Source organism: Colletotrichum godetiae, assembly GCF_030913485.1.
Source record: "Colletotrichum godetiae strain CBS 193.32 chromosome Unknown BDP55scaffold_6, whole genome shotgun sequence".
Taxonomy (NCBI): Eukaryota; Fungi; Ascomycota; class Sordariomycetes; order Glomerellales; family Glomerellaceae; genus Colletotrichum; species Colletotrichum godetiae.
The window spans coordinates 1,527,809-1,555,649 of NW_026851254.1; the positions used below are offsets into that span (position 1 = coordinate 1,527,809).

Here is a 27,841-nt window from a genome sequence, read left to right on the forward strand (position 1 = left end):
TGTAAACTGCAAATTTCATCATCATCCGGTAACTCCAACCCTCTTTTTCTATGCCCATGCTAGTTTTGATACGTTGATTGATCGATATGAGTGAAGAACCTATGCAATTCTCAACCTGCCACTCGAGAAAAGCTATGACCCAATACACTCGCGATGCCACCTCCTCCTGCTACTCATCATCCAAAATGATACAGGATCCCCCTAAGCTTCGTCTGTCCAAGTTGCTTCATGAGGTTACGTATCACACAATCTCATCTCAGCTCTCATGATTTGAGGCAATTTCCTTGACAGGTCTACTTGTCAACAGCAACTCCCAGTCGGGGTCAGGTATCACCTGCACTCGTCAGCAACTCATTTACCTCACGATAGGGGAAGATAGTTTGTTTGTCTCACCAATCCCTCGAACTCGATGTTCTTCGGCCGACTCTTCAGATCTCCGGATAGCCGGATATCGTAGCGCATGATATACTCGATCAGCAGTAGCTTCATGGCGACCTCAGCAATGTATCGACCGGGACAAGCATGTCTACCATAGCCCCATGTCAGGTCCTTTTTGCCCACCGTTACCATTTGATTGGTGTTCCGCGCCTCCTCTGCAGCGATACGTATTCGGTAGAATCGGAAGCCATCAAAGATCTCCGGATTCTGGAACAGCTCTTGGTCCATGTTAATGGCTCCAGTTGGCAAAGCGATGCGTGCGCCTTTCGGAATGCGAAGACCATTTGACAACGTGAAATCTGACATAACCTTACGCTGAAAGCTTGCTGTTTTATTTGATGAATGTCAGCTCGAATGAGATCCCCATATTGTTGCGCTGTTCTGTACTTAAACTTACCCAAATCCGGCGGGTTAAGTCGCTGAGTCTCCTTGATGACACTGTCTAGCTTCATCATATCTGTCAAAGCTTGCTTGCTAAGCACCCCATTCCCTCGCGCCAGCACCAATTCAATTTCCTCACGAAGCTCGGAAATGTACTCCGGGTAAGTTGCAAGATCCATGAGACACTGGGTGACTGTCGCAGCCATAGACTGAATGGCGGCTACACACAAGTTGATTTGAGCAACTGTGTGCGCCTCCTCGCCATCTGGGCCGAGAACGGTGTCGGCAAGATAGTCCAGAAGTGCTGGAGGGCTGCTCAGGGACTTGCCCCCATTCAGCTTCCTTCTTTGCAGTGTCTTGGCCACTAGGGCTTTGCCTTCGCCAAAGCGCTGCATCATGATTCCACGTCCCTTGACAAAGCGGTAGACAAAAGGTCGCAGCGCTGCCGGCCATTTCTTGAGATTTTCCGTCCATACGACAGCAGAGTGAACATGCTCGCTGGCAATGTCCAGCCACTGATTATTATCCGCGGACTCGGCGCTGTGAAATAACCTTGCAGAAACACGAGAAACCTGACGCATAACGTGTGGCCATGGCTTTACGACTGTGGGAACTATTCGAAATGTGAGTTATTCTTCCGGTATTGCCACATCTAGAACTATTATCGTGAAGTCCACAGGTCTTCAAGCTGCGCCTGAGAGCTGCATCGATCTGGCTGAGGTGTTTACGGAGCCAAAACTTACCTCCGTAAGTCTCAAGTGGCCAGTGGGTGCGAATCAATTCAATAAGTACTGGGACATATTGCGCTGAGAATAGTTAGATACATAATTGACACGTATATCAATCACTGCGAGGGCTACTTACGAAGACTCGGATTCAGCTTCTTGTTTACGATAGCGATTTGCTTCTCATCGAGATTGCCAACTTTAGTATACTTCTTCATGCTGAACTACCAGGCCAAAAGCCAAAGTTAGAGAGGACTATGCCCAAGTTGTAAGAGATATTGGACCTCATCTTACGTACCTCTTCTTCAAGGAATGCAGCAAAACTCAGGGACTTGTGGCTTCCTAATCCGTGAAGTAACTCGAGAGGGATTATAATATTCGTGCCTTCGAACCATGGTCAGTGCCAGAGAACATGCATAGAAAGTTTCCAAGTATCTTTAACTTACCTTCAGTTGTGTTTATCCCAAACACGCGATTTTGGAACTAAGTATTGTCGGAAAGTTAGCAGTCGGTTTGAGGACTCATTTTTACTGTTCATAGTCACAAAATCAACGTACCTTGCTGTAGCTTGTGATGAACAATCTTCTCGTGTCTTTGATGAAGATTTCAATCCGTTCCTGTCGATCAGGTACCTCATCTTCCAGTGCAATCGAAAGTTTTGGCATTCTGACATCCACTGCAAATGACCAGAGAATCAGCACTCCAAACGCGCATGCGCAAAGAATCGTCCATCCTGCGACTGCCAAAAGGTTCTGTTGGAACTTGGCTCTCAAGACTGGGTAGTAGAGCTCGAATTGAGCAGACATCTTGGATCTCGGTAACCTTGGTGGTAACAATGGTCTGTGCTGGGTCAACTCGTTCGTGTGATATTTCAACTGCGTAAGTCAGAGTTCAATCAAGCATTGAAAAGACATTGTTCATGTCTTGTCTATTGAGCTCTCTGCGGCTTTCATTACGCCAAGACCAATTACCCTCTGAACCCTGTCAAAGTGTATCATTTGGGTCACATGCCTTGGGTGCGGCTGAGCTCCGGACTTTTCGGCCGACAGGCTAGTGCATTGTTCGTAGTAACTCGGTTACTCGGTCACTCTGCCAGGCCTCCAGACAAGAAGAAATCCCGTGAAGTAGTTTTGAATACCTTATGGTCTAGGACAGGGGTAGGACATGGCTATCCATCCCAATTGTCACCCGAATGGGTGGTAGAATTCGGTGGCTGGAGTCCAGACGGCCCCATTCCCTGGCTGGAGCATTAAGAAACCTTATCTGTTTCTCTGGTCTGGTATAATGCATCTGTGTCAACTCCTATCTCGTACCCAAATTACTGCATTATCTCTCTCCTGAGCCTGGCAGCTACCCCACGCACGATCACTATCTCCGTAATCCAATTACGTACTTCATTTGCAATGTCATCAGACGAACAGCTCAGTCTGGCCATCGTAGGCGGCGGTATCGGTGGTCTCTGCCTGGCTCTATACATCACAACTCATACAGAGATCCCAGTCATCGTGTATGAGAACGCTCCGAAGTTCGGTGAGATAGGAGCCGGTGTCGCCTTTGGACCAAACGCAGTTCGAGCAATTGCAAAGATATCGGAGCCACTGGCGGCTGCAGTCGAAGCTCGGGCCAACAGAAACATGTTTGCAGAAAAGAAAGACGTCTGGTTCGATTTTAGAGTCGGGATGGACGGCGCCCACGAAACCGCTAGAGTCCGTGGTGTGGTTGCCGGGACGTACCTATGCTCTGTGGAACATCCCCAACCAGGAAGTTGGATGGTGAATCGCTCACATCTCGTTGACGAGATAGTCAAGCTCCTTCCTGATGGAATAGCACGATTCAGCAAAACTCTTCACGACATAGACGATCTTGATGGTGAAGGTGTTATTCTGAAGTTTGGGGATGGAACATCATCGAGGCACAGTGCTGTCGTCGGATGTGACGGGATCAAGAGTCAAACTCGACGCATTATACTTGGAGACGACCATCTTGCCACCAATCCTTCTTACACCGGAAAATACTGCTACAGAGGATTGGTCCCGATGGACAAAGCAGTGGAGCTTCTGGGCGAGGAGAAGGCGAAGAATTGCCAAGCATATCTCGGGTACCATGGTCACATGCTCACTTTCCCCGTCGCTGGTGGTAGAATGATGAATGTGGTCGCCTTCCAGTCATCCACAGACTGGCCTCACAAGACGATGGTGATTCCGGCAACCAAAGAACAGATGTTGCAGAGCTTCAGCATGTGGGGTCCGGATGTACTCAACATTGTTCGACTGATGGGTCAGTCAGATATCTGGGCGCTTTTCGATCTGTCGCCCATGGACAACTACAACAAAGGCAGGATCTGTCTCCTCGGAGATGCTGCACACGCCTCGACTCCCTTCCAAGGTGCCGGTGCTGGTATGGCAGTGGAGGATGCATATGTGCTTGGAAAACTCCTCCATCACGTTGAACGAGCACAGGATCTACCTGCCGTTTTCAAAGCCTTTAGTAAAGCTCGAGTTGAGAGAACGCAAAAGCTTGTCGCCACAAGTCGGGAAGCTGGTCATTTTTGGCACTTTGAAGCTGAAGGGGACGATCTCATGAAGATCAGGGAAATCATGCAAAAAAGAATGAGTTGGGTTTGGGACAAAGATCTTGATGAAGACATTGCGCAAGTTGCTAAAGATCTTCATAGGGCACTCACCTAGCTTATTTACGACGATGATGCTTCATATTCTCTATTCTCAGATCAGGATGTGAATTTTATAGAAGTTTTGCTCATTGAGTATCAATCACTACTGCATACAGTTGCAACAAGTTTTCCATCTTGCGGATCCCAAAGCAATGCCGATAGTTGTACGCTCTCAAGCACATCTTCATACTTGGCAACCAAATCAGGAGAGCAAAAGCACGTTCAACGTTTGTTTCCATGATTTCTACTCAAGTTGAACTTCCCTTTATGGGCGATTCCTGCCATTACCGCTGTGCTTAGGGTTCGTCTTACCATGTCATTCACTGACATAATGTTTTCCAATGACATAATGTTATCCAAGTTTTCCACGTGTTACGGTCGACATCATGTCAATGCACAAACATCATGTCAAAACGCGAAAATCGTGAGAGACATCCCTTCAGGGGCTACTTCAGGGGCTACAGTGCTTAGCTCAGGTGGTCCGTACGTTCCTGGACTTCAGTCCAGCGCCTGCTCCGGGTAATACCTACTCCAACGGACCCTTTTTCTGGGCCACCTTGCAGCACAAGATTAGTGCAGACTGTCTCCATACCAAATCGCCAGACCCATCGCATGTAAGTCCCATCGCGTCAGTTATCCAATTCATGCGCTTGGCACAGCAGGACTGATGCTCATACTCTCTTTTATGTCGTGTATGATATCGTCAATGTGTTCGATTCCAACTGACACCCTCACCATTTCTGGTGCGACACCAAGATCGATCTTCTCTTGTGGTAGCATTGGCTTGTGTGTTGTCGACCAGGGATGCATAGCAGTGGTTTTGGCGTCACCATATCTACAAGAAATTAGTACAAAAAAGAACACGGGTATTCGAAAGTTGTATGACGTGACTCTCTTACCCTGGGTTATTCGAGATCATTTTGAAATTGTCAACCAGCTGCTCGCCAGCTTCCGCTCCGCCTTTGATACCAAACATCAGCACTGCGCCAGCCCCCCGAGGTAGGTACTTTTGCGCAAGCTTGTAGTGAGGATGACTGGGAAGACCAGGATATGATACCCATACCACATTCTCGTGTTTCTCAAGCCAGTTTGCGAGAGTAATGGTGTTCTGGGCGTGCCGCTCGCAGCGCAAGCTCAGAGTCTCAATACCGAGTACAAATTGCTGGCTGTTGAAAGGAGAAAGACAGGAGCCGACGTCTCGGAGGATCTGCCCTCGTATGCGCATGATAAAAGCCTCCCGCCCAAATCGCTCAGAGAAGTTCAATCCGTGGAAACCAGGGCATGGTTTATTGAATTGTGGGAAGCGAGCTGAACCTTTCCAGTCGAAGTTACCGGAATCGACAATGATGCCTCCAGTTGCACTTCCATGACCACCAATCCACTTGCTCATGCTCTCAACGACGATGTCGGCGCCGTGCTTTATAGGCTGGCAGAAGTAGGCACATCCGACAGTGTTCTCGACAACAAGAGGGACTCCGTTTTCATGAGCGACCTGCGCAATAGCTTCGATGTCTGGAACATTGAAGTTTGGATGCCCAATGGTTTCGATATACACGGCTTTCGTGCGCTCATCAATGGCGGCCCGAACTGCTTCCACAGTCTCTTCCACCACACGGCACGTTACGCCGAACTCCGGTAGGAGGAAAGAGAACTGATTGTATGCGCCGTGGTAGTAGTGCTTCGTTGCGACGATGTTCTCCCCGTGCCCAGCCAAAGCAACCATAGTCATAAAAACAGCTGCCTGGCCTGACGATACAGCAACGGCCGCAACGCCGCCCTCGAGTGCTGCGACACGACGTTCCACCACGGCTGTAGTTGGGTTACCCGTGCGAGTCGCAATGTCACCCTCCTCCTCGAGGTTGAAGAGCCGTGCAGCATGGGCAGAGCTATGGAAGTTGAAGACGTAGGTTGAGTAAATCGGTACTCCACGTGCCAGCGTTGCGGAGTCCGGAGTTTGCCCTGCGTGGACTTGCAGAGTCTCAAATTTTGGGATGTGTTTCGATCCCTTCTGAGCGATGTGATTCAATTGGACATTCTTTTCTCCATCCTGGGTGTTGGGCTCCATTTTCAAGTCGGGTGGAAGTGATTTCTGGATATGAGATTGAATGGAGTGAGCACCAACAAGGAGGTGACGCGGATGAGGACGCAACTGACTGCTTCGCCAAAGGTTGCTTTCAGAAATTCGATTCGATTCAAGAGACAATCTTCCAAAGGTCCTAGTCTAAGTTGTTTTCACTTTAGCTGGTTAGTCGTGATGGTGAAATGGATCCGGTCTAACGGAGAAGGCTGGTGGTAGGCAATATCTCGGGCATTTCGGGCCTTCGGCTAGCGACCCCGAGTTAGACGGATAGTTGGCTGATATTCGGGTGCCGCGGCATTTTGTCTTTTCCGTCATTCATGATGCACCGAATGACTATATTCAGTGCCAAGATATCAAAGGCCTCGAGTCTAATGTACAAATATCTTATTCGCGGCTGGAGCGGCAGCCACTGAGAGGCTTGTCTAAATCGAGGGCATCATCAGTCTCGAAATCTTTCCATTACTCACACGCCAATCACACCAAGTAGAAGATGACTGCCGGCAAGAAACTGAAAGTTGTCGTCGTTGGCGCCGGCTTCGGCGGACTTGGAGCCGCAATCGAATGTGCAGACCGTGGCATGGATGTCACCGTCTTGGAGAAGTATTCCGACTCCAATAGCCAGGGTGGTAAGCATTATAAGATAGCCCATTTCTTGTGTTCCGATTTCAGAGTTCCCGTCCAATGATGCTGATTATACCTCTCATTCGCAGATATTCTTGACTTCTTCCCCAATGCTGGCAGAATTATCAATCGATGGGATGGGGGCAAGGTTGGCCAGCAAATTCACGATACCGGTTGCAGCCAAATTCGCACCATGGAGCTATTCAAGTATGACAGCAAATTCATTGTCGATGTCCCATGGGCAAGAGATGGAAAGGAACACAACATCACTTATGCAGGCCACCGCGGCAAGATCCACTCAATCTTCCTTGCCTACGCAAAGACTCGTGTCCAGGACATCAGGATTGGCGTCGCAGTCACGGAGTATCTTGAAGAAGATGGCCGAGCAGGTGTGAAGCTGAGCACTGGCGAGACTATCTGGGCCGACTGTGTTATTGCCGCCGACGGCCCACGGTCCATCGCTCGGGCGCAGGTGTTGCATCTCGACGACAAGAAAATCGACGAGACCACAAGCGGCTGGTCTGTCTTCAGAAGCTTCTTTAAGACAGACGAAACCATGAGAAATTACCCTGGCATCAAGGAACTCTTCCATGAGGATAGAGATACTGTACGATTTTGGATGTATGACAATTTGAGCCTGATGGCATTTGTCTGGAACCAGGGTCAAGACATTGCTTGGGTTCTTGTTCATCCGGTAAGTGTTTTGGTTTCTACTCATGATCACGCTCTTAAATTGCTGACCTATGTTAATAGGACGACAAAGAATCCTCCGAGTCTTGGTCCAACATCGCCGAAAGAGAGCATGTGGCCAAGTGGATGAGCTTCTTCCCCGGAAAAGACGCACAGGCACTGCTCGAAGTCACGCCCTCGAACAAGACCATTGATTTCAAGCTCGTCTATCGACCGACCATAGACACCTGGGTCAGCAAGGGCGGTCGCACGATCCTGATCGGAGATGCTGCTCATGCCAACCTGCCTACTGCTGGACAAGGCGCTTCTCAAGCACTCGAAGACGCTGTGACAGTTGCTGAGTGCTTGCAGTCGTCCAACGGAGACGTCAAGCTAGCACTTGAAGTTGCACAGCGGATTCGTTACCATCGGTCAAATGCAGTGCACAAGAGTGGTCAGCAGAACAGAGATGCGTTCTATAAGATTCCGTGGGATGACATCGAGGCGGCCCCGGAAGAGTGGGCTAAGAAGCGATTTCCCAAACTGAAGCCCTGGGACCCCTTGGAATTTACCAAAGAGCAGTTTCCCAAAGTCGCTAAGGACATCAAGAACGGTGTCACGGGTCATCTGAATGATGTAGCTGTGCCTCCGCCGCCTGGTGGGTACTGGTAACTGGATTCACTGGGAGTCGCCGGCTTTGGAATGCCTTCTGTTGTTATGTAACCAACTTATTAGAGTAACTAGTATTGGCATGCGTACTAGATGCATGATTTTATAGAGACTGAATTATCGAACTCGAGGTTATAGATTTGCAATGAGTGGTTGCATTGGACAGTCTATTTAATCGACTCGTCGTGCTCTGAACGAATGACGGGACTACTAGCGGAGAGACTTTCTTAATCTCACAGGCCAACCAATGAGATTGATTGATACTGCACATACGCGGACGACTGTGACATTAACGTAGTAGACTACGAAACTATCAGCGCATGAACAATGCCCTTTCCTCAGGTCTTGGCTACTTAGCCTGCCATGAGGTTTCAAAGACTCTCTCAGGATGTCATTTTGCTTGTACTACCCGAAATATCGAAAGGTTCTGGTTGTTTGCAGTGTGACAGGCGGCAGGGGTTCCCTCCACATCGCATCTGCCGAAACTTCAGCGCCCAGCTGAACTGGAGATGGTTGCTCGGCGGATGTTCCGTCTCTACTATGCCACGTACTATGCGAGTCAGAACTCTCAGACAAATTCCTGGCTATATCGGTAAACACAGTCATTCTCGGGCTCTGTAACCCCAATGCCGACCATGGCACTGCAACTTTGTAGCGTAGTCGTCAAGTCGGAGACGGAAACCTAATGCCATCCGCACTTGTGTACGGGATTTCGCAACGTGCACTGTCCAAAACTGATGGTCCTTGAGAATTCCATTACGTGATCATTAAAAGAAGAAGGGGGGAGCTATAATGTTAGCCTGAGGCATTCGGCCGAACCTAGCGCCAAAAGCTCGGCACTCTCGGGAAATACACCGCTGAGCTATGAGGTTACCGCACAACCAGCACGCACACAGCCAGACAGCGAGCGCTATCTCTGATTCTACGGCGTTTGGACCAGATGCACCCCTATCACCAGAGACTCGAGGGTTCGTTGATCTAACCCGGAATGTCTTATCTATCGCTTCATGGTGTGTAGCAAGAGAGTGTATGGTATTTCAAACGCGTATCTCGTAAAAAGAGAAAAATGCGCAGGTGGCCGGCTCAACGCTCATGTCAACATCAAGAAGAAATTTTTGAGTTGTCTGCGACTGAGTTGACAACTGCTAGGTTGACTTTGGATTCTCCAAATCATCACAAGCACCACTTGAGTATCCCAGACTGCCAGTCCACGGTGACTGTTAAACCTCAAACTCAGATCCCAACTGTAACACCAACAAAAAACATACGTCCCCATTCTAGACCCTCCCCCATCATGGCTTTGTTCACCCCCGGGCCTATCGTTTCCCACGTCCTCATGGTCCTCGTGGCCATGTTGAATATTTGTATTCTATCTTACGATGCTGGAATGATCAACAACTTGAACTCGGTTAAGCCATACCAAGATTGTGTGATAACCTCTCTGGATCGGTGGTCATGGCTAACTATTCGTTATAGACTTCAAGTTGAACAGCGATATGATCGGACTGAATGTTGCTATCATCAGCGCCGGTTCGATCTTCGGCGCTCCGATAGTGGGTCCCGTGGTTGATCGTTGGGGACGGAAGATCGGCCTTGCAGTGGGCTCCATCTGCATCATTCTCGGAGTTGTACTTCAAGCTTCAGCCTCGGGGGGTAAGAGTTCCTCCAGAAACCCTTTCAGATACAACGACTCACCGGCAAGGCAGTTCCACAGCTCATCGTCGGCCGCTTCATCATCGGTTTTGCCTCCCTCGTTAATGGTTCGATCGCCCCCATGTGGGTTATGGAGGTGGCGGCGCCGAAATATAGCTCGATTCTATCGAGCACCGTCTTGACATCCGTACCATTCACATCGTTCTTAGTCAGTTGCATCGTCCTGGGCATCTATGACAAGCAGTCCAACTGGGCATGGAGAGGGCTTATGCTTGTAAATCCCTATTGCCCCTAGATGACCTCGAGGTTCTGTCTAATGTCTCTCAACCAGGGAGAAGCAGTACCTTCTATTATATCTCTGTGTCTCTTACCATTTGTGGACGAAAGCCCACGCTGGCTGTTTTCCAAGGGCCGCCATGACGAGGTAAGGTTGAGTAAGATACTCCTAGATTAAGATCGTTCGACTGACATGTTGCAAGGCGATAGAGGTCCTCGCCCGATTACATGCAAACGGAGATCGCGATGATGCTACAGTACTTCAAGAAACACAAGAGATTGTCGCGGCTCTAAACCACGAGAAGGAGGGTGATGGAGGATGGAAGGATTTGATTGCACCATGTGAGCGAGCTTCAGCCATCATGGCAAGTGGACAGCTAACTTTGGGAAACTCCAAATAGCCCCGAACTTGAAGCGATTTACGATTGCCGTTCTGACAAATATCTTCTATCAAATATTGGGCGGAAACATGATCTTGTACGTTTGGAAGAGCACAGGCATACGTTCAGAGTTCTCTGGCACTAACGGAAAGTTTCCAGATACTTCTCATCCTTCCTCATTGGAAAACTAGGTGTTTCCGAGAGAAAGTCCGTAATCCAGATCAACATAGGTTTACTACTGTGGAAGGCCTTTTGCAGCGTGGGCGGTGTCCTCCTGATCGACAAGATAGGAGCTCGCAAGCCATTGAGTAGGTGCTTCTCAGTATGAGTTCCCCGTTCGACTGAGTTAACCTCCATGTCTTCCTACCTAGTTACCGGGACGTTCGCCACAGTTGTTCTGTTGGGCATTCTGGCTGGCCTGTCTTACCTAACCGAGATTCATCCCGAGACTAACGCATACGCCATCGGCGCGATTGTCGTTGTTGCCCTGTTCTTACTTGCAGTCGCTGCAAGCTGGTACGTGAAGGAAACCCAACTCCATCGTAGTTGTGTTAACGTTATCGCAGGAGCATCTTGGCCTACACATACCCTCCAGAAGTGCTACGATACTCTCAGCGCGCCAAAGGCGTCGTGGTTGCGCAAGCAATCGGGTACGCGTTCAGCTTTCTCAACCTTTACACCACTCCGCTAGCCATCGATAGAATCTCCTGGAGATACTATGCAATCAATGGTGGCTGGAACCTTGGAATATTGTTCGTTGTAACATGGTTGTTCGTCGAGACCAAAGGCAGGACCTTGGAGGAGATGGATGAAATCTTCGATGGAGTCGTCTACTCGAACAACGTCATCATCGATGGCCAGAACTCCAAGAGTGATTTGGGAAAGGACGTCGGTGATAGTAGCAGCTTGGCTAAGAGGAAGCTTAGCAGGGTCAGCACCCGTGAATAGGGCAGATGAGACTCCCTTGATTGAACGGACTCGGATGCGATCATTTAGCAGGCATTGCAATGGGCTATTGGATATCTCTGTATGGTTTAATAACAATATCACCAGCGTGAACGAGTTTGAATGATTTCTCATCAATTTGTTTTTTGCTATGCGTTGCTGGACAACGCGCCAGTCACGAACCTCGGCTTCATGACAACCAACCGTGATGCCACCACCGTTTTGTAGGATCCGGACCAACTAGCGTAACTGGGGCTGAGAGAGCACCGGGAGAAACAAATCATTCCGTGGAGTGGGAGCCGGGAAATCTAGCGCTGATGATGGACAACGATTGAGTCCATCTGTGCCGCGGTGCCGCGCTCAGGCACGGAGCTGAAATCTCGCGGCCGGCGCCAAAACGCGCCACTTTGGGAAGCTATTGAGTGCCACAACGGCGATCGAAAGGGATAAGAGGAACTCAAGCACTGGTGATCCAACGGCTAAACTCTGTTGCCCCTTTCACAAATTTGCGAAAAGATGAAGCGCCGATCCATCGCTAGCCGCCCACGACCGCGCTAGAACATCGCAATTCAAAGCACGCGAGCTTGGGGTCAAAGGCGCTCCACGTTGAAAGCTTCTTTGAAGTGGAAGGAAACTAAACTTCATCGAGCGATGACGGTTGCTACGTCCAAGCTATCGTCCGGGACCATAACATAGTTAGCCTTTCAACATAGCCAGGTGGAGGTATATGAAGACCTCACTTTCTGTTCTTGGCAGGGAGTTCTTGCTCAATTGCTCATTGCCGCGTCCTTCAACATCTTCAAGTCTCTCGTCCAGATCCTCGCCTCGTGTAACGTCATTTGTCGCTCGTTACAGTTCTCAATCGCAGTACAACCGTCATCATGAAGATTGCTACCGTCGCCGGCGCCCTCACCTTCGCCCTCTCCGTCGTCGCCGCACCCAGCGCCACCACATCCACCAGCAAACGTGGCGGCAAGGCCAGCTGCCCTGTCAACACCGCCCAGCCCGATGGCAGCCTCGGCAAATCCTACGTCTCGACCAGCCTTCTAGTCCCCATTTCCAAGAACCTGCCCAACTATGCCTTCCCGGCGACGCAATGGGCGCAGGTGACACCCAAGGATATCTGCACTGTCTTCAACCTCGATCTGCCGGTGGCCCAGACTCAGGGCAAGGTGTGCAACCTCGTCTTCGATTTCCCTTCCTGGGATCAGGCGCCCGGGAAGTTCGTTTTCCTTGGCCAAGGTACCTTCAAGTTCACCGGGTATGCTATTGGCGTCGGAGCCGTCGCTGGGCAGACTACGTATAATAAACAGCCTGCCCCTGGCCCTAGCCCGCCTAATCCTCCGCCGACGATGACTCCGGGTCATAGCTATGTGAGTATTGAACGCCAATGGAGTAAGATGTAGACCATCGTGGGTACAGATGACTGATGCAGGTGTCTGCAGATTGTCAACAGCGCCCCGTGCGGCATTCCGGCTGAGGTACCGGGAAGTGTGACCGTATCAGGAAGTCTTTGCTCGCCGGACACCACCTTCATGTTCCAGCAGAGCAAGGATGGGTGCCCTGTGGGCTTCTTCGTCGTCTTAACAGATGCGTGAGGAGCAGAATCGTAGCTGCTGCCGAAGTCACCCTCTCAAAGTGTGTGAGAATGTCAGAGACTAAAGATGGGTTTGCGAACTCTTGAGGGGGTGGAAAAGATATGGGAATAGCCGCGATGGGGTGTAAGTCATCAAAGTCACAGCATCAACCGATTCGCAGTTGCCGCATGACTTCCCAGGAACCATAAGCCTATCCGATCATGTGTTTGAAATTTGTCGTCGTTAGCGCAATTGTCTATTGAAATTATTATGGCGCTCAGTATCCCACTGAAGGTTTCGTTCAATCCTTTTCCGTGACCCCAGTCTTACCACTCTTTCGGGATATATGCCGTAGTGTTATCCTGATCCTCAGGGGTCTTCAACCCCAGTCCCTCCAACACCCGATTTTGTATCGGCAGTAATACCAAGACAGCTCGGTTGAACCTCCACCCAATAACAGGGACCATCGCACCGATCATAGCATCCAAGATGAAGTGGTTAGCTGTTGCGACGATCGTGAAAAGCATAGCCATCGGCCACAGGGGCGCGATGAGGCGAAGGGGACGATGGGGCGAGAATCGGCAGATGCTCCAAGCGAGGAAGAGAGCGGTACCGCAGTGAAGACTCGGCATCGCGGCGATGGTAAGCTGGAACTTGTTGTGTGTCCAGGCGTTGCCTCCCCCCTTTGCTCCGTGGAGCACATCCTCAAACCCGTACTCGGCCGGAAGCATGCGCGGCGGCATGCAGCGGTACGTTGTCACGATGACAAAGGCGATTGCGTTGTCCATGGCGATAGTTCGTCGGATCCTCTGGAAAGTGCGCGGTGGAAGGAAGGTGTAGCAGTAGATGATGAAGATGATGCCCAGGCTGATGTGGAAGTAGTAGATCTTGGCCAGGTAGGACATCAACCATGGCATGTTGTTGAGGACATATTTCTGTACCCCAAGCTCGATGTCAATGCCGAAAAAGTGCTCGATCTTCAAGATAGAAATCGCATGATCGCGGGCTCTTGCGAAAACAGCTTCGTTACCGGCTATCATGCGTGCCGAGAAGGCACGGAGCAGTTGGTATATCCTGTGAGACAAACAAGCAAGTCAGCCCTGGTCCTGAATAGGTAACATGAAGAACTGGTGTATCACAAGATCATCTCATACCAGTATGTCGCATTCCAATACCAGATTTCAGCAAGAAACGGAAAGGTATTGTAAAATCGAACGAGAAGTTTGCTGTTGATGCGGGACACCTCGCCCGACTCCGCGCGCATCCCCGGCTTGAGGAGCGGAGAGGTGGGGCGGGAGGAGGAATCCTCCGACCCACGCTCACACGAGTCTACGTCATCGTCACGATCCAGTCGGCGGCGGTTGATGAGGGTGCCTACGGTGAAGGCAAAGACGATGACTAGCAGACGAAAAATTGTCAGATGAGGCTTGGATTCGTAAAGGTAAAGAGACAGGATTTGAGCAAAGAGGGCTAGGGAGTCCGATTTAGGGGAGCGGAATGGACTTACAAGCTGGTTCGACAACATTCCTCAAAGCGCCAAGTGACGAAGCCATGATAGGCTAAAGAGATAAACTGAAATCTTGTTGGGTACCGAGTAAGTGAAAGATGTAGTTGGACAAGGCTGTCCTGACGAGAAAGCAGAATGAATGAACAGCTTTTGTCTCCCCGAAACAGAGAAGAAAGGAGTGAGTGACGAGAAGATATTACAATAAAAATGCCAACTCCACCAGAAACCCTTTCACATGGGGAAATAGGAGAGAGGGATGACAAGGCTAATAAGCATTCTAGGCACAATGCCCCAGAGCCCGCTTCACCGGGACAAACCCACAACGGGCGGAAGGTGTACCAAGTCCAACCGCAGCATTTCGTGGCCAAGCATTGTTGTCAGATCGGCGCCCCAGGCATTAGGAATTCCGCCCAGCCTTGAAAGTTGAGCAGGAGTAGGACCACACGTGTGGGTGTAACCGCACGGAGCCGTCTGATAGGAGAGTTGGGGGCGTCGATTGTCGAAGTAGGGAGGGCGGAGCGGGACTGGAGACACGACGACCTGACGTCCCACACCCCATCCCACATGTCCACCATCCATCCATGATCCATTACTGTATCACCCTAGCCAAGCACAAGGCAAAAGAATGGCTCGGCGGAGGAAGGAGGGCACGCGACCCAAGCCCTCTTTGACGCGTGTGTGATTGCGCCCAGCAACGTACAGCAGAACGTAAGCAAAAAGGCCCGGTTTTTATTAGAGCCTCCTTGCTCGCAGTCGCCCGGTCTCCACGCTGCATCACTGTAATCCAAACATGAACTGACGGTGGGTAGAACGTCGAAAAAGGGATGTGGGAGTTTCTTTTCTGGTGGATCATCCAATCATTTCGAGTCGGACTCTACCCACTCGCATGCTCATAAGGAAACTGAGAGTCGTGGATGACGGGGTTCACTTCCCGTGATTTTTCTCGGCAGCCGGAACAACCGGAATCAGCGTCAGGGGGTAAAGCTCGGGCGCCAAGTCGTCTCCGAGAAAAGTCTTGCCATCAAATTTAGAGTATGGAAATCAACAGAGCGTCCTTCTCCATTTAAATTTGGATGCTTTGCGCGGGATTGTGGACCCGGTCGTTTGGGCAAGTGTTCGAAGCTGCGTGGGACCGGATTGTAGGAGAGCCTTGGAACTGTCATGATCGAGACACAAACTCAATCGATCTTTGGTAAATCTTACCGCGGTCGAGTCATGCCTTGAATACTTGATTCAAAGATCTTCCAAGAATAGGAGGTTCGCACGGAAGCATGCAGCTTGTCGCATGTTTTGATATTCCCACTATCCACATCAATATCAGCACAAAGACGCGTCCGAGCGTTCGAGAACCAGAAAAGGAGAAAAACATCCGCTCCCACTACTTCCCCGCTACCAACACTCAAAAGAAGCAGACTTTGCCATCATGATCTAGCTTTCGTCTCGAGCTGCCATGCCCGTCAACACTCCCTTCTGACACGGATAGCTTGCGACTGTGCTAGGGTCAATAGACGAGCAAGGCTCGCTGGGAATAAGCTGCAGGATCGGCAGCTAAGATCAGAAGCTTGATACGCAGCCACCCTTGGCGCTAGCTGGCATGGCACACCACGTTCAAGCATCTGACAGGGCCAGTGCCGGGACGGCTGTCGTACCGTGATGGTGAAGGAGCTGCTGATGTGAGAAACGCCATGCCTGGCTTGCCTGGGCGTTTGGAAAATCATCATCTACATTTCAATTGCTGATTTGGGATTCGCATCGAGGTTGAGGGCTGAAGGCTCAAGGCTCAAGGTGTGAGGACGGTGACTGCAAGGAACAACAAGTCCCAGCAGGTCGGAGGCGAACTGCACAGACTTGGCTAGACCGGTGCCCGAACAAGAACGATAACATCGGACATCGGACTGTTTAGTGTTTTGCGGGAAGATTCAACCCTCCATTGGGCCGTTGGAGGCCGTTGGAAATTTGGAACCCAAACATCGGCGTACGGAGTTCAAAGTCCCCGGCTTCGGCCGAGGTTCGTTGCCAGGAATGCGGTAGCTGTGGAGGAACCCGCGGCGGACTTCGTAGACCTTTAAAGTGATCACCACAACCTTCTGATAAAACTCTTGGCAACAGTCAGTGTCCACTTAGATCAAAGCATACCGTACTAAGCGGCCGCTGATTAGAAAATTGCGGTCAAGTTCAACGCTAACGGTGATGGCCCCCGCGACATTATGCCGCCGAGGGTGCCAAGTTTTGATTATTATACCACCATAGGGCCGGATACGCCGGATCATTGTAGTAGCCAACTATTGAAATGATATTCAGAGCTCATCGGCGCTCTCCTCAATCTCCTGGCAATCGAATCCTTCATCACCTTCGACATTTTTGCAGAGCCATTTATCCAGGACAGTATCTTGTCCGACGGGCTTTACGGAAAAGTTCTCTACCGTCAGGTTGCTGCACCCGCCCGCAGCCGCGCTGCACCGGAAGAAGCCTGAGCTAGGCACATCGTCCATCATGGTACCGCTAAAGTTCTTCCAGACGACGTCGGAGATCTTGAACGTCGACGTATCGCACGACTCGCCCGCGTGTCCGGAGAAGGACTCACATTGAGTGATGAAAAGTGGCTCTCCGCGGGTGCCGTCGAGCTCAATGTCCTCTAGCACGATGTTACGCGCGTATCCCGTACCGCCGCCGCCGCCATTGGGCGGATACCCAATCTGGATGCCGGTCCACGTCTTGAAGTAGCAGCCCCGCAGGGTGTCGTGTAAAGTCACGTTCCGCGCCAAGAAGTTCTCGATATACTCGTATTGCCCGATGAACTGGCCGATGGATCCCATGGCTATGCCAGTGCTGCCAAAGAACTCGCTGTCGTATATGTAGATATTGCTGGAGTTGGCCTTGAGAGCGATGGCGTCGTCGCCATTGACAACTACCCACCGGCGGAAGGTGATGTTGTCCGAGTACATGGTGTCAGCGCCGTCCGTGTTGAGAGAGTTGTTCTCCGAAGACGATGTGCTATTCACGTAAATGTCCTCAAAGACGAGATCTTTGGAGTACATGATGTTCATCGTCCACATCTGGCTCTGAACGAACCGAAGGCCTTTGACAGTCGAATTCGAGAAGTCTCGGAAGTTGATATTCATCGGTCGATGAGGCATGTTGGATCCGCCTGCGTTGAGATCATACCAGACCTGGCCGTTGCCGTCGAGCGTGCCGACTCCATGACCCTCCCAAACAACGCCATCACCTCCAAAGTGCCAGACGGTGCTCTGATTCTGGAAGTCCACAGGCATCGATACCGAAAGCCAATACGTCGTATCATTGCTCCAGAGAAGTCTTCCACGCTGGTCGATAACAACATCGTCTAGGCTGGTGGTGACCATGGGCGACTTGATGTTGTACACTGGTCCATCAAGCACAATGATGCTCTTGGTGCGGCACTTGTCGTTGAGCGCGCTTAGCAGTGCCGGCGCGTCATCCCCGCCGTTAACGTCCGGCTCAAGGATGCAGAGGCTCCGGCCTTCCTTGTCCGCCCTCTCGGCCCATTCGTTAGCAGTTGGAATAACCGGGCCGGATTCTGCGAGAAGGGTGGCCGCCGAGAACTGAGTGGTCTCAAGCCCGAGGACTAGCCTGGCGGCTAACGATGCGAAGACTGCCAAGCCACGCATGATGGATGTGTGCTAAGGCCTCGAACCCAATCAAGGGATGGATGGAAGGATTGCGAGCTTCGGTACACGCGAACAGACGCTTCTCGAAGTATAACAAGAACGTTTTGCGAACAAGAGAGGACAAGACAAAGCAAATAGGTCTGTGGCGTCTATCAAGGCACTAGACAGGAATGGTGTATGAGCTCCAGAGGTTACAGGTATCTCTCAAATATGAAGTCGAACCCATCGACGTGTGGTATTTCTGTGAAACCCAACATTGCATCAGATGATGGAGCTCAGGGGGTCGCAACCACTGTCAACGAATGACATGCGCCAAGTACGGCGGGGTAATGCCCCGGATTGTCCACCGTAGCGTCCATTCCCCGCAGCAATTACGTCTTCTGCCCGCATGACGCCCTGGTAATCCGACCCCAACGTCCGGCATTTCAAGGCTTGTACTTGCTGATCTCTTTTACTTTGGATGTGGGAATCTTTATCCATGGTGTCCATCATGAAAAGGACAAAATAATGGCGGTCAGGTATGCACAGAAGGACCTGTCTGATGGTAACCTGCGGGTTGGTCTGATGATGAATGCAAGTCATCACGAGTTCTGGTCGAAAGTGTGAACGTTACATGCATCCATCTTGATCTTTTAATCGATATCCAACTTAATGAACGCCATTCTTAGATTAAACAGTCGACATGCTTCACTTACACCGTTGCCGTCGTTCTGGCCTAGTCAGGGTCGGCCAGTGGATACCCGGCCCGTCCAGCCCGGCCCGATGACCCACTGGGAGCCGGAGCGGATTACACAGCTAGCTTACATGTAGAGATCAGCGGCCGGAGGCACAATCAAATAGCCAAGAACCAGGCACCGTGAGGTCCCAATCTTCTGTTGAAACGAGGATCGGATAGTTCTCGGGTTGTAGAATTGATTCAGGCCTCTCCAGTTTTTCAGACGACAAATCATGACTGCAAACAAGTCGATTCCAATGTAATCGCTCCAAGTGTCATCTAGGGGCACTTAAAGAAGACCAATCGTCTTCATGGTATCACAGATTATGTCCCCTTTGGCGGCGGAAGTGATGTCCTGAATGCTATGTATTATATCTACTACGAGAAGTTATTCAGTTCCTGGGCTCCGATGCTCCTTTTCTACCACTGACATGTCCCAGTTCCAGCGCAATGTTCTAGCCCTGCGTAACGTGTGGCTGATCCCATTTCAGTTGACTCATACTTGTTCGAGGCAGACTGAAGCTGCGAGGCGCATTCAGTCGTGGGAGATTGAAGCTTCGCCTTGGAGATAACTCTGCCTTTTGCCTCGCTTCTTGGAGGCCGGACTCGAGGTCTGAGTGTCGAACTTTCTCATCTCCAACAGATGAGTTGTCATCTCCCATGTGCGACAGTGTCTCTGTTGACATGTTCGGCCGAGAGAAACGGTTGAAAGCGATAAAGGTCTCCTTGTCGCCCTCGACCGCGTTCGATGGAGGAGGGACGCGAACAGACCGGCGTCGGATTGCCACAGCATCTTCCTGAACCGGCTGGACACCCATGCATCCGTAGATGACATTGAGGATCGGTATAGATACTCCGTGGACTATGATGGAGAATAGTGCAAGCCAATACACAACGGGACCAATAGCCCGGAGCATATCAACTACCTCGCTGTCGCCCTCGGCCTCGGCAAGCTTAGGGAAGAGATGACGCGCATGCTCGACATAAAAGGCAGCACCAACGCCGATAGGGCCAAAGTAACCCATGAATAAGGCTTCTTTCCAGTCCTTAATAGTGTTGGGCATGAGCTTGTATGTGAGGAGCACGGCAGGAATGCGGCGAAACACGAGGACAAGTGCGCCGAGAGCAAAGAGCCGACCAAGGCTGATGCCGGTGATGTCGGAGCTGAAGTCGCTCCACGGGATGATGGTTCCGAGATAGATGAACCCCCCAAAATTGAGAAGAACGTCGATGCTGGCGTTGACTTCGTCGTGTCGCTTCTGTGCCTCTGCAAGGTACTCGCCGTCCCAGTTGAGTGCACTGCCGGCAACGAAGCAAGATAGCAGATCGTCGGTTCCGATGGCTCCTGAAGTGCCCATCATAAAGAGCTATAGGGTGTCAGTTAATATTCTCTCCGTTCCGTGTCAGTGACTTACGCCTATTGCCGTTGGCACGAGCACGTAGCTTTCAGAGTCGATCCACTTCCTGGGCCTCTCTTAGAAACTGCCAAAACTAACTCGTGTTCAGGGACCGATCAACTTACTTTCTGACAGAATATTTCAGAGCAAGCCTAATCAGTGTTCCCACAATGATCCCGTAGGCTATACTCATGAGGACGAAGTAAAGCCAGGTCTCCAGCAACCAGTTTAGCAAAGCAACACCAACACCTCCACCTTGACGTGCAACGTCACCGGCTCTAGGAAGAAGTGCACGACCGATAGCATGCAATGTTGCATCATCTGTGTGTGCCTCAGATCCCTCCGCGTGCCGTATGAGATATGTTGTCAGCATCAATATCGGAAACCCGAAGCCGTCGTTTGCGCCACTTTCGGAAGAGATGATTTCACGCAAGGAGCGCCGGACGAACTTGTCGGCAAATGGTCCCTTGGCAACCGCTTGTGACAGAACTGGATCAGTTGAGGTAACGCAAGCAGCAATCACCCCAGCACCCAGGAACGTCAACTTAGGAATGGTTGCAATGATACAGGCTGTCGTAGCCAACCACATCAAGGTCATGATGGGCAGCATAAGTATGGCCATCTCTTTCCACTTGTTCTTTTGGTACTTTGCTGGCAACTGGTAGCCGGCCATGACCAGTTGGATACCAATCATCACTCTCGTGAGACCCTAAAGTACAACATAAGATACTCATCAGTACATGAAGGTATAATTTCGCGTTTCTCCTGACAAAATTGCACTTAAGCCGTATCATTGGCACTTACAAGAGTGATTTCTTGGGTCTGTCCCTCAATAGCTGACCCCCATCTCTCACTGTCGATGAACCTAGCAGCTATAGGACCAAGGCATATGCCTAACACGACGGCCGGTACTAATTCGAAGCTAATTGTCAGTGGACATTGTACAAGAGATTGAGCATCATGTCGACTAGGACAAAGCCGTGGAGAGTGTCCGAAACTAAGCTTACAGGCCTCGCCCAGGTACCACACATTCTTTATCTTGACGGAGATGATACCAAATAGAATGATGAACGCGCCTGGAGACAGTCGCCACCAATTAGTCAAAGCTAAGCGATAGCCAGTATGGGACACTCACCAAATACAGCGAGAACTACATTCAATTCGCTAGGATCAAGGGTAGGCATCTTGGCTATCCGCTTGTGGCTTCACTCTCGATATGCGAGTGTCTTTGTGTGATGTGCCTAGAAGGTGTGTCGTGCGTTTGCCGAGAAAGGCTGCCTTGGCCGGCAAGGACTTTGAGGCGGGGGATAATCTTTTTAGCTAATGCTCATACGATGTTTGCATGAAGTTGTTTTGAAAGAAGAAAAGAAAAGAGATGCCAACGAGGCTTCGAGGAACAGAGGAAGAAATACAAAAGGGTTGTCTGATGAACTGAAGGAAATCCCGGAAGATGAAGTCAGAGAGCAGAAACCTGAAATGATGATGGACAACAACACTTGCTCGACTCCTTGTGGTATGACAGTCACCCGTCAATTCAGCGCTGCTGATGAAGAATGGTCTGGTGAGCGGCGGGAGGGCAACTGATCCTTCTGCAGCGCCGAGAGTCCGGATATTTAAGAGTGGTGTGTCAACCAGGGGCATACTTGGCTGCGGACCAAAAAGGAGCGACTTGGCTGCAGATCTTGGGCGGCCGAAATCTTTTGGGAATGGATTCTGATCACAAACGGTTCTGATTCAGAGCCAAGTGCGCCCTGTAGATCGCGGTAGGGGGTTATGGCGGCTCGCATTACTGGAGCATACAGAGTACCCAAGTTGAAGACGCAGAAAACTTTGTGCTTGGGCCGTGGCTTCCTCAACGGCTGGAACAGGGTCATAAGAAAGGCGCAATGGGCCAAGCACAGCTGGATCTCGTAACTAGAAGATTTGAACTGCGGATCGGTCTTTCTGCAGGGGCGAAAGTTGGATTTCTACAAGTAAGATTCCTATCCGTATCAATTTGGCCCAAGATGTCTCAAATCTAGTAGTCTTGTCGTGGAGGCACGTTGATCTGCCAGTGTGAGTGAGGAGGGAGCGGCCATCCGTGTGGTAATATCCACGCGTCCTTCCTACCAGGTTAGGTGCTGAGAAATTTGGAATCTAGCTGGTCAGCGGGAATTAAATGCTGGCCTCTGACTGTAAGGGACGTTTTTGCCAATTAAAATAATCCGGGGCATCGTTTAGCATAGTCTCAGAAGCTTCGTTGAGAACTTGAGACAGCAGTAACCTACGAAAGTGGATAGCATGCCCAGAAGTGAAGCATCTGCTTTAGTGCTACATTAATTCCCTTGGATTCTTACTTCCGTATATGAAAGCAGATACTTCATTGCTCGAGGGGCATTTATAGACCTTTGACAGTACCGAAGAACGATTGTCTGTCCAAATCTGCAAATGGAAATAAGACACGATGATTAAGCCCGTTGATCAAATTCAAGAAAGTTTGTTCGATGAAGCTAAAGATGTGAACTTATCTATGATACACTGCTTTCAGCCACAGAGGTCGACCGGTAGAACGACCAGAGAAAATTGCATAAAAGCGCGCCGCACCCGGAGAAAGGTCGTAAACGCGACGGGAAGAGCCGGTTGAACGTGAAATCAGGCAACAAACAAAACTCGCCCAAGAGAAAAGAGTGGGCTGCCTAGAGTAACGAGGTAGGACAAAAGTCTTAGTGTCTTAACAAAGTCACCAGGCATCCAGGGTCGACAGCAGGTAGAAGAACCATCATTGGACGAAGAAGTCATAAATTAGGTTGGTTGTTCCGCCGCCAATGCTCAGCGGAGGAGTCCGAATTTCACGGCGGTGTCAGCGCGGCCTCGGCGCCAAGTAGAGGCAGCAAGTGGTGTTGACATTGTCCGCTGAGTGGAGACTAAAAGGGGCGCCGCAACTGGCAAGGTGATGAAGCTCGGGGCACGACTTCCGGTATGATGACCGCCGCTGGGTCGGCCAAGTCAATACTGCCTGGCTCAGACATTGTGATAGGTTCCCTGTGTTCTCATGTTTTCTTGGGAGACCTTGGCCGACGAGGATTATTGGGTGACGTTGGGACCACCCGGCGCTGGGCGCTTCTTGGTGAGGCTCGGCGCTTCGCGCTTGGCGGCTCGTGGTCAGATTATTCTTGCATTATGACTTCTCGCTTCTTCCGTCTCGTTACCGTATGGACCGTTGATGGATTTGAGTCGCAAAACATGTCAAACCGCCCTTGAAGAAATCAAGGATTCGGCCTGCGGGTAATTGTCTTCTCCGTGCTCGGCCTTCTCATTTGCGACGTCTCCAATCCCTGTCAGCAATATCCCGGTGCGGGTTGCCGCGTGAGCCGTTGCTGGCCATCCAGACTTCGATGCCAGAGAAACTTGAAATTGGTGCTTGTGCTGTAAAAAGCACGCGCAAACCCAAACTGAGAGTATGATGGTTAAAGAATCTCAGAGTCCTTCAGAAAGACGTTCTCTAAAGACAATCTCAAAAGGTGGTGAGTTTATGCTGCTTGTGCGCCTCTACCTTAACTAAACATCTTCAGATATCAAAAGGTACGCATCAAGACTTGGAAGGGTTTATCAAGCAGTCAGACTAGTAAGTGATCTTTCCTTGTGCATTTGCGATGAAGTTGTGTGATTAATTTGATGCGAAAGGTGAGTTCCCCAGTCTCCAGTATCGCCATGTCAAAACTCAGGCTTTGCAGTCATTGCAGTTGGCTCGCGTCCAATCATATCTCCAATCCTCATCTTTCTTGCTCTGGTCCATCACGCCATAGCTGATATCTATGCAACATCCCAATTGTGTTCCTGAGCAAGTGTATCCAGGCCAGGTTGTGGTGCATGTAGCACTGGTGCTGATCGCGAAGAAGATAGCGACGACGGCCGCAGTGAAGGCTGTAATCTGCATTGTGGGTTGGGATCCTGGCTGCTACCTCGTCAGCGAAACGCCGGTCGACAAGACACAGTTAATAACTTCATGTTACTTACACAAGTTTCGATGGCTTTTCAAGCAATGGATATGGATTTGAGAGGATTCAACTCGCTGAGATCATGAGAATGATGGTAATTGAAAAGGCTTGGCTGAGTTGACGTTCTCACGCATGCCTTTATAGCTGGATCAACTTTAGCAGGCAGGATAAATACGATGAATTTGTAACATTTCTAATCTATCTCAAATTAAATCAACTCCATATTTGGGTCGATTGAGTCAGTATTCAGGTGCAACTCATACTTTAGAGTTATCCCACCGGCGGCAGAAGGCGGGTGTCGGAGTGTTCTGCCTCTGGTCGGACGGACCCCGCCCCTCCTGTTGTTGCATGACTACAGCAGCTGACCAAATCCCATGCCCATCTTGGGATTGATCTAAGTGTTTTGGAGTGCGCAGTGGTTTAAATGTTGAAGTACCATTAGATGGTTACGTACAGGTTAAGGGTTTGTAGGCAGGTGGATGGCGCACTTGGGGACTTGTGTCTAGGCGTTGGATTTTCTGCTCAATAGGATACAAGGTTAAATGTAAGGTTATGTAGAGAGCCTTACAGTCACACTTTGTACTCATAGGCTAAAGGAAGTCAAAACAGATCAAGAGGTATTTAGTTTAACTTAGAATTCTCAAGACACGGTGCACACTATGTTGGAGTTGAGGTGTTTGGGATATCTAGAGTGCTGCGGCACATCACCAAATTGAGAAGCTCAATGACTCTGAGTAGCGCGTAGAGTCTCGAAACTTGCTCTTGAGTCCCACTACATTTCTCTAGGATTATCCTAGACGCACTGGGGAGTCTGTTATAAAGACAAGTAAATGCAGGTTGCTAAGCACTGTTGACTATCTCCGCTACTTTGACGGTCCATAACTTATTCTGACCCAACACCACTAGAACATCCCCGGCAAGCTCAAACTGTACAATCCCTGTATTCACAGGATCTCTCGTGAAATATTGTCCATTGAAGATACCGATGACCTTTCCTTAGAAACTTCGGACCACAACGCCTTCGCTCTCACCCGTTCAAACCCGACCTTGGTCGTCGATACGGATCCCGTCGGGCGCCTGACCGAGACCCCAAAGATTCCCTTGTTTATAGGCCACACATCTTCATTCAGCTCGTAACTGTAGATCGCGGGTGCCCCAACTTGAGCCGGTAGCCCCCAAATTCTGCTTCGCTCCTCGCCGCCAAAGTCGGTGACCCAAAGAGTCTTTTGGTCCCTCGATTGTAGGACACTGTTTGCAACGAGAAATTCGGTTCTGCTGATGGCCGGTAATAAGATCTGATTCTGAGTATCCCAGCGCCACAGACCTTGAGGCAGGCGATCGGTCGTGGTTGTTGAACCCTCTGCGAAAGGCAGAATAGTGATAAACATGTAGGAGCTGTTGGTTCACGGCTGCGTGACCCAAGCCACATCGTGGATGCTGTTAAACTTGAGATTAAAATACGAGTTGAGCACAGTCTCGACGTGGCCTGTCTCAGGGTCGACAGATACGACACCGCCAGGCCAATCCCGAGTGTCGTTTCGCAGACAAGTGAAGTACATGCAACTTTGGTGATTGAATCCTCCGTTGGGATTTTCCAATGGCTTCGGAGAAGTCAGGTTCCTGATGGTTTTGGGGTTTAGGTCAAGAATCTCCACGTGAGTCGGCCCGTCATTAATCCAAATCGTGTACCAGACTTCATTGCGGTCGCTAACCCATACTCCGGCTTCTCCTGCGAAGTTGCCGGGGCCCTCCTCGACCAGTTCAATGACTGGATTCTGACCGAGGAGTGCTAGGAACTCGTCATCATATGAGATGAAAGGTGTTTTGGTTGCAAATTGAAGGATCTCGTTGGTCGACGCATCCGATGTGTTGGTGCCATTGACAAAGCTGTGGAACAGGCTGCCGTGGAACGGTGGAGGAAGTAAATATTTCAACTCATATGGAATGGAGACGATGCTATTTTTCAGTGCGATGCATGTCTGTATAAAGACGGAGAAGAGACCGGCATAGCTTGCAAACCGTAGCATCATGTTCTATATCTTGTCTTGGTATGACAAACTTTGTTCGTGTGAAAGAGCCGATGGCTGTGGAAGAAAGACCCAAACAGTAAGTCAGTAACCAGGGACCAGCCTACTCTAAATAGTAGCATCATCTCTACGATGTTATTGGTAAAATTTTATATCTGATACAATGTTACTGTGAAGCAGTTAGTATTTGGTATCACGGTACTATCACTTCATATTCAATTTCTCTCTCATCCGGCCTTGGCTCGGCCAGAAACCTGATCAGACGTGACGTTTGAGGAACAGTTGCCATGAAGGCAATCAAGTTTACTTGCCTATTTGGGCATTCGTTACGGTGAACGAGGTTTAAATGGGGTAAGGTATTCTTAAGGAGGACAGAGGCGGGAGATGGTGGTCCACGCATTGGCTAACATCGTCCGTCGACATCACCAATCCACCCCAGGATTCTGATCGGATTAACACGATGATTGTCTTCGTCGCATTCCACTAAATGTTTCCATGATCAATTCAAGATTATCTATCTAGTCTCGTTCGGCGATAACCCGGACAGCGGCCGACAGAACCCCGCCGGAACCTCCCTGCTCTCGGGCACGCCGTCGCAAGTCACCGGCAATGACTCGAGCTATCAAGGGGGCTTCCAAGGCATTTGATGCGGAGCCTTCCTCGCTGGAAATAACAAACCTTGATAATTCCGCGTATAGCCACTTTTGTACTCTTTCTCGACGCCCGCTTGGAGACATAGCTGCAAACTACAACTGTGAAGAGGCATGGAGGGCAACGAGCAACTTCGTCAATGCCTAGCCAATTGCCTACGCATCTGTTCCTTTCGTTATAGATACACTGAGAACTTCCGAAGTAATTGCAGATAATTGCTTGATTATTCATTCATACATCTATGCCAATCGGAGATACGTGATAATGCTTGGAAATTGGCACATTTTGCGTAGCTTCTCGTACAGTGACGAGGGTATGTGAAACACCAACGTCATAGAGACTTCCTCTCCAGTCGAATTTTGGTACTCCACAGAAGCTCATATGTAGATTGCGAATAGATGAGTTACTGATTCGAGACTTTTGGGGCATATCAAATGTCGACAGTGTCTTGGCGTCCGGCATTCCTACATGCATCGTCAGAGAGTTGAGCCAGAAGACAGTGCCAGGCTACCAGCAATGGTGGACTCCGCTATCAAAAGCACTTGTTCGGTTTCCAGTCTCTACTTACCTTAAGTTGCTTATGAATTGCAGGTCAAGAATCCTAAATTTACAGTCTTGGACCGAGGAGTGTTTATTGCGATCATCAATAGCCTTCTAAATTGAAGAAAGATTTCCGCATCGTCTTCAACGCTGTAGCTTTGAAATTCTGCACATTTTGACGAGTTGAAACTAATTCTGCATAGCATACAACTCCTCGAAGTCGCTCCACCAACCAGCAATATGGTGATCACGACTGAGAACTAAACCGCTTTACTAAGCATGATGGTCCTTCGTT

At 50.0% G+C, this 27,841-nt stretch overlaps 10 protein-coding genes across 10 annotated transcripts; 4 read left to right on the forward strand and 6 right to left on the reverse strand.

Annotated features, from left to right (window-relative positions):
- Nucleotides 1-27: 27 nt before the first annotated feature.
- Nucleotides 28-2,350, reverse strand: BDP55DRAFT_575383 (cytochrome P450; the record flags this gene model as incomplete). The annotated part of the gene is made up of 8 exons (XM_060570771.1): nucleotides 28-334; nucleotides 394-764; nucleotides 836-1,028; nucleotides 1,185-1,432; nucleotides 1,563-1,610; nucleotides 1,690-1,743; nucleotides 1,991-2,027; nucleotides 2,102-2,350. 8 exons carry the CDS (start codon nucleotides 2,348-2,350, stop codon nucleotides 257-259), a joined length of 1,278 nt encoding a protein of 425 aa, XP_060434253.1. The 3' UTR covers nucleotides 28-256.
- Nucleotides 2,351-2,947: 597 nt separating this feature from the next.
- Nucleotides 2,948-4,231, forward strand: BDP55DRAFT_543822 (uncharacterized protein; the record flags this gene model as incomplete). Its single annotated transcript, XM_060568442.1, has 1 exon — nucleotides 2,948-4,231. One exon carries the CDS (start codon nucleotides 2,948-2,950, stop codon nucleotides 4,229-4,231), a length of 1,284 nt encoding a protein of 427 aa, XP_060434254.1.
- A 490-nt stretch (nucleotides 4,232-4,721) lies between these two features.
- Nucleotides 4,722-6,280, reverse strand: BDP55DRAFT_756364 (Cys/Met metabolism PLP-dependent enzyme-domain-containing protein; the record flags this gene model as incomplete). The annotated part of the gene is made up of 3 exons (XM_060580760.1): nucleotides 4,722-5,050; nucleotides 5,115-6,220; nucleotides 6,248-6,280. The coding sequence occupies 3 exons, from the start codon at nucleotides 6,278-6,280 to the stop codon at nucleotides 4,858-4,860; spliced, it is 1,332 nt and encodes a 443-aa protein (XP_060434255.1). The 3' UTR covers nucleotides 4,722-4,857.
- Nucleotides 6,281-6,872: 592 nt separating this feature from the next.
- BDP55DRAFT_603389 (uncharacterized protein) lies at nucleotides 6,873-8,293 on the forward strand (the record flags this gene model as incomplete). The annotated part of the gene is made up of 3 exons (XM_060571074.1): nucleotides 6,873-6,921; nucleotides 7,006-7,610; nucleotides 7,670-8,293. The coding sequence occupies 3 exons, from the start codon at nucleotides 6,873-6,875 to the stop codon at nucleotides 8,255-8,257; spliced, it is 1,242 nt and encodes a 413-aa protein (XP_060434256.1). The 3' UTR covers nucleotides 8,258-8,293.
- Nucleotides 8,294-9,118: 825 nt separating this feature from the next.
- Nucleotides 9,119-11,666, forward strand: BDP55DRAFT_651113 (uncharacterized protein). Its single transcript, XM_060574028.1, has 9 exons — nucleotides 9,119-9,681; nucleotides 9,731-9,907; nucleotides 9,961-10,181; nucleotides 10,239-10,331; nucleotides 10,387-10,525; nucleotides 10,585-10,660; nucleotides 10,723-10,871; nucleotides 10,935-11,079; nucleotides 11,130-11,666. The coding sequence occupies exons 1-9, from the start codon at nucleotides 9,321-9,323 to the stop codon at nucleotides 11,509-11,511; spliced, it is 1,743 nt and encodes a 580-aa protein (XP_060434257.1). The 5' UTR covers nucleotides 9,119-9,320; the 3' UTR covers nucleotides 11,512-11,666.
- Nucleotides 11,667-12,389: 723 nt separating this feature from the next.
- BDP55DRAFT_544544 (ubiquitin 3 binding protein But2 C-terminal domain-containing protein) lies at nucleotides 12,390-13,106 on the forward strand (the record flags this gene model as incomplete). Its single annotated transcript, XM_060568489.1, has 2 exons — nucleotides 12,390-12,881; nucleotides 12,954-13,106. 2 exons carry the CDS (start codon nucleotides 12,390-12,392, stop codon nucleotides 13,104-13,106), a joined length of 645 nt encoding a protein of 214 aa, XP_060434258.1.
- A 305-nt stretch (nucleotides 13,107-13,411) lies between these two features.
- BDP55DRAFT_691155 (uncharacterized protein) lies at nucleotides 13,412-14,638 on the reverse strand (the record flags this gene model as incomplete). The annotated part of the gene is made up of 3 exons (XM_060576937.1): nucleotides 13,412-14,159; nucleotides 14,240-14,483; nucleotides 14,593-14,638. 3 exons carry the CDS (start codon nucleotides 14,636-14,638, stop codon nucleotides 13,412-13,414), a joined length of 1,038 nt encoding a protein of 345 aa, XP_060434259.1.
- A 2,251-nt stretch (nucleotides 14,639-16,889) lies between these two features.
- BDP55DRAFT_544430 (family 28 glycosyl hydrolase) lies at nucleotides 16,890-18,239 on the reverse strand (the record flags this gene model as incomplete). Its single annotated transcript, XM_060568480.1, has 1 exon — nucleotides 16,890-18,239. One exon carries the CDS (start codon nucleotides 18,237-18,239, stop codon nucleotides 16,890-16,892), a length of 1,350 nt encoding a protein of 449 aa, XP_060434260.1.
- A 1,114-nt stretch (nucleotides 18,240-19,353) lies between these two features.
- Nucleotides 19,354-21,707, reverse strand: BDP55DRAFT_603400 (sodium/hydrogen exchanger family protein). The gene is made up of 5 exons (XM_060571075.1): nucleotides 21,487-21,707; nucleotides 21,156-21,427; nucleotides 20,477-21,060; nucleotides 20,370-20,418; nucleotides 19,354-20,321 (listed from the first exon to the last, which is right to left on the reverse strand). The coding sequence occupies exons 1-5, from the start codon at nucleotides 21,533-21,535 to the stop codon at nucleotides 19,410-19,412; spliced, it is 1,866 nt and encodes a 621-aa protein (XP_060434261.1). The 5' UTR covers nucleotides 21,536-21,707; the 3' UTR covers nucleotides 19,354-19,409.
- Nucleotides 21,708-25,731: 4,024 nt separating this feature from the next.
- Nucleotides 25,732-26,358, reverse strand: BDP55DRAFT_628221 (uncharacterized protein; the record flags this gene model as incomplete). The annotated part of the gene is made up of 1 exon (XM_060571872.1): nucleotides 25,732-26,358. The coding sequence occupies one exon, from the start codon at nucleotides 26,356-26,358 to the stop codon at nucleotides 25,732-25,734; it is 627 nt and encodes a 208-aa protein (XP_060434262.1).
- Nucleotides 26,359-27,841: the final 1,483 nt, after the last annotated feature.

Coding starts and splice junctions, on each gene's coding strand:
- BDP55DRAFT_651113 (XM_060574028.1), top strand. CDS start 9,321: ATGCGCAGGTGGCCGGCTCAACGCTCATGTCAACATCAAGAAGAAATT. Junction 10,182..10,238: donor CATGGAGAGGGCTTATGCTT/GTAAATCCCTAT, acceptor TCTCTCAACCAG/GGAGAAGCAGTACCTTCTAT. Junction 10,332..10,386: donor CCAAGGGCCGCCATGACGAG/GTAAGGTTGAGT, acceptor ACATGTTGCAAG/GCGATAGAGGTCCTCGCCCG.
- BDP55DRAFT_603400 (XM_060571075.1), bottom strand. CDS start 21,535: ATGCCTACCCTTGATCCTAGCGAATTGAATGTAGTTCTCGCTGTATTT. Junction 21,428..21,486: donor TGTAGTTCTCGCTGTATTTG/GTGAGTGTCCCA, acceptor GACTGTCTCCAG/GCGCGTTCATCATTCTATTT. Junction 21,061..21,155: donor AGACCCAAGAAATCACTCTT/GTAAGTGCCAAT, acceptor GTTGTACTTTAG/GGTCTCACGAGAGTGATGAT.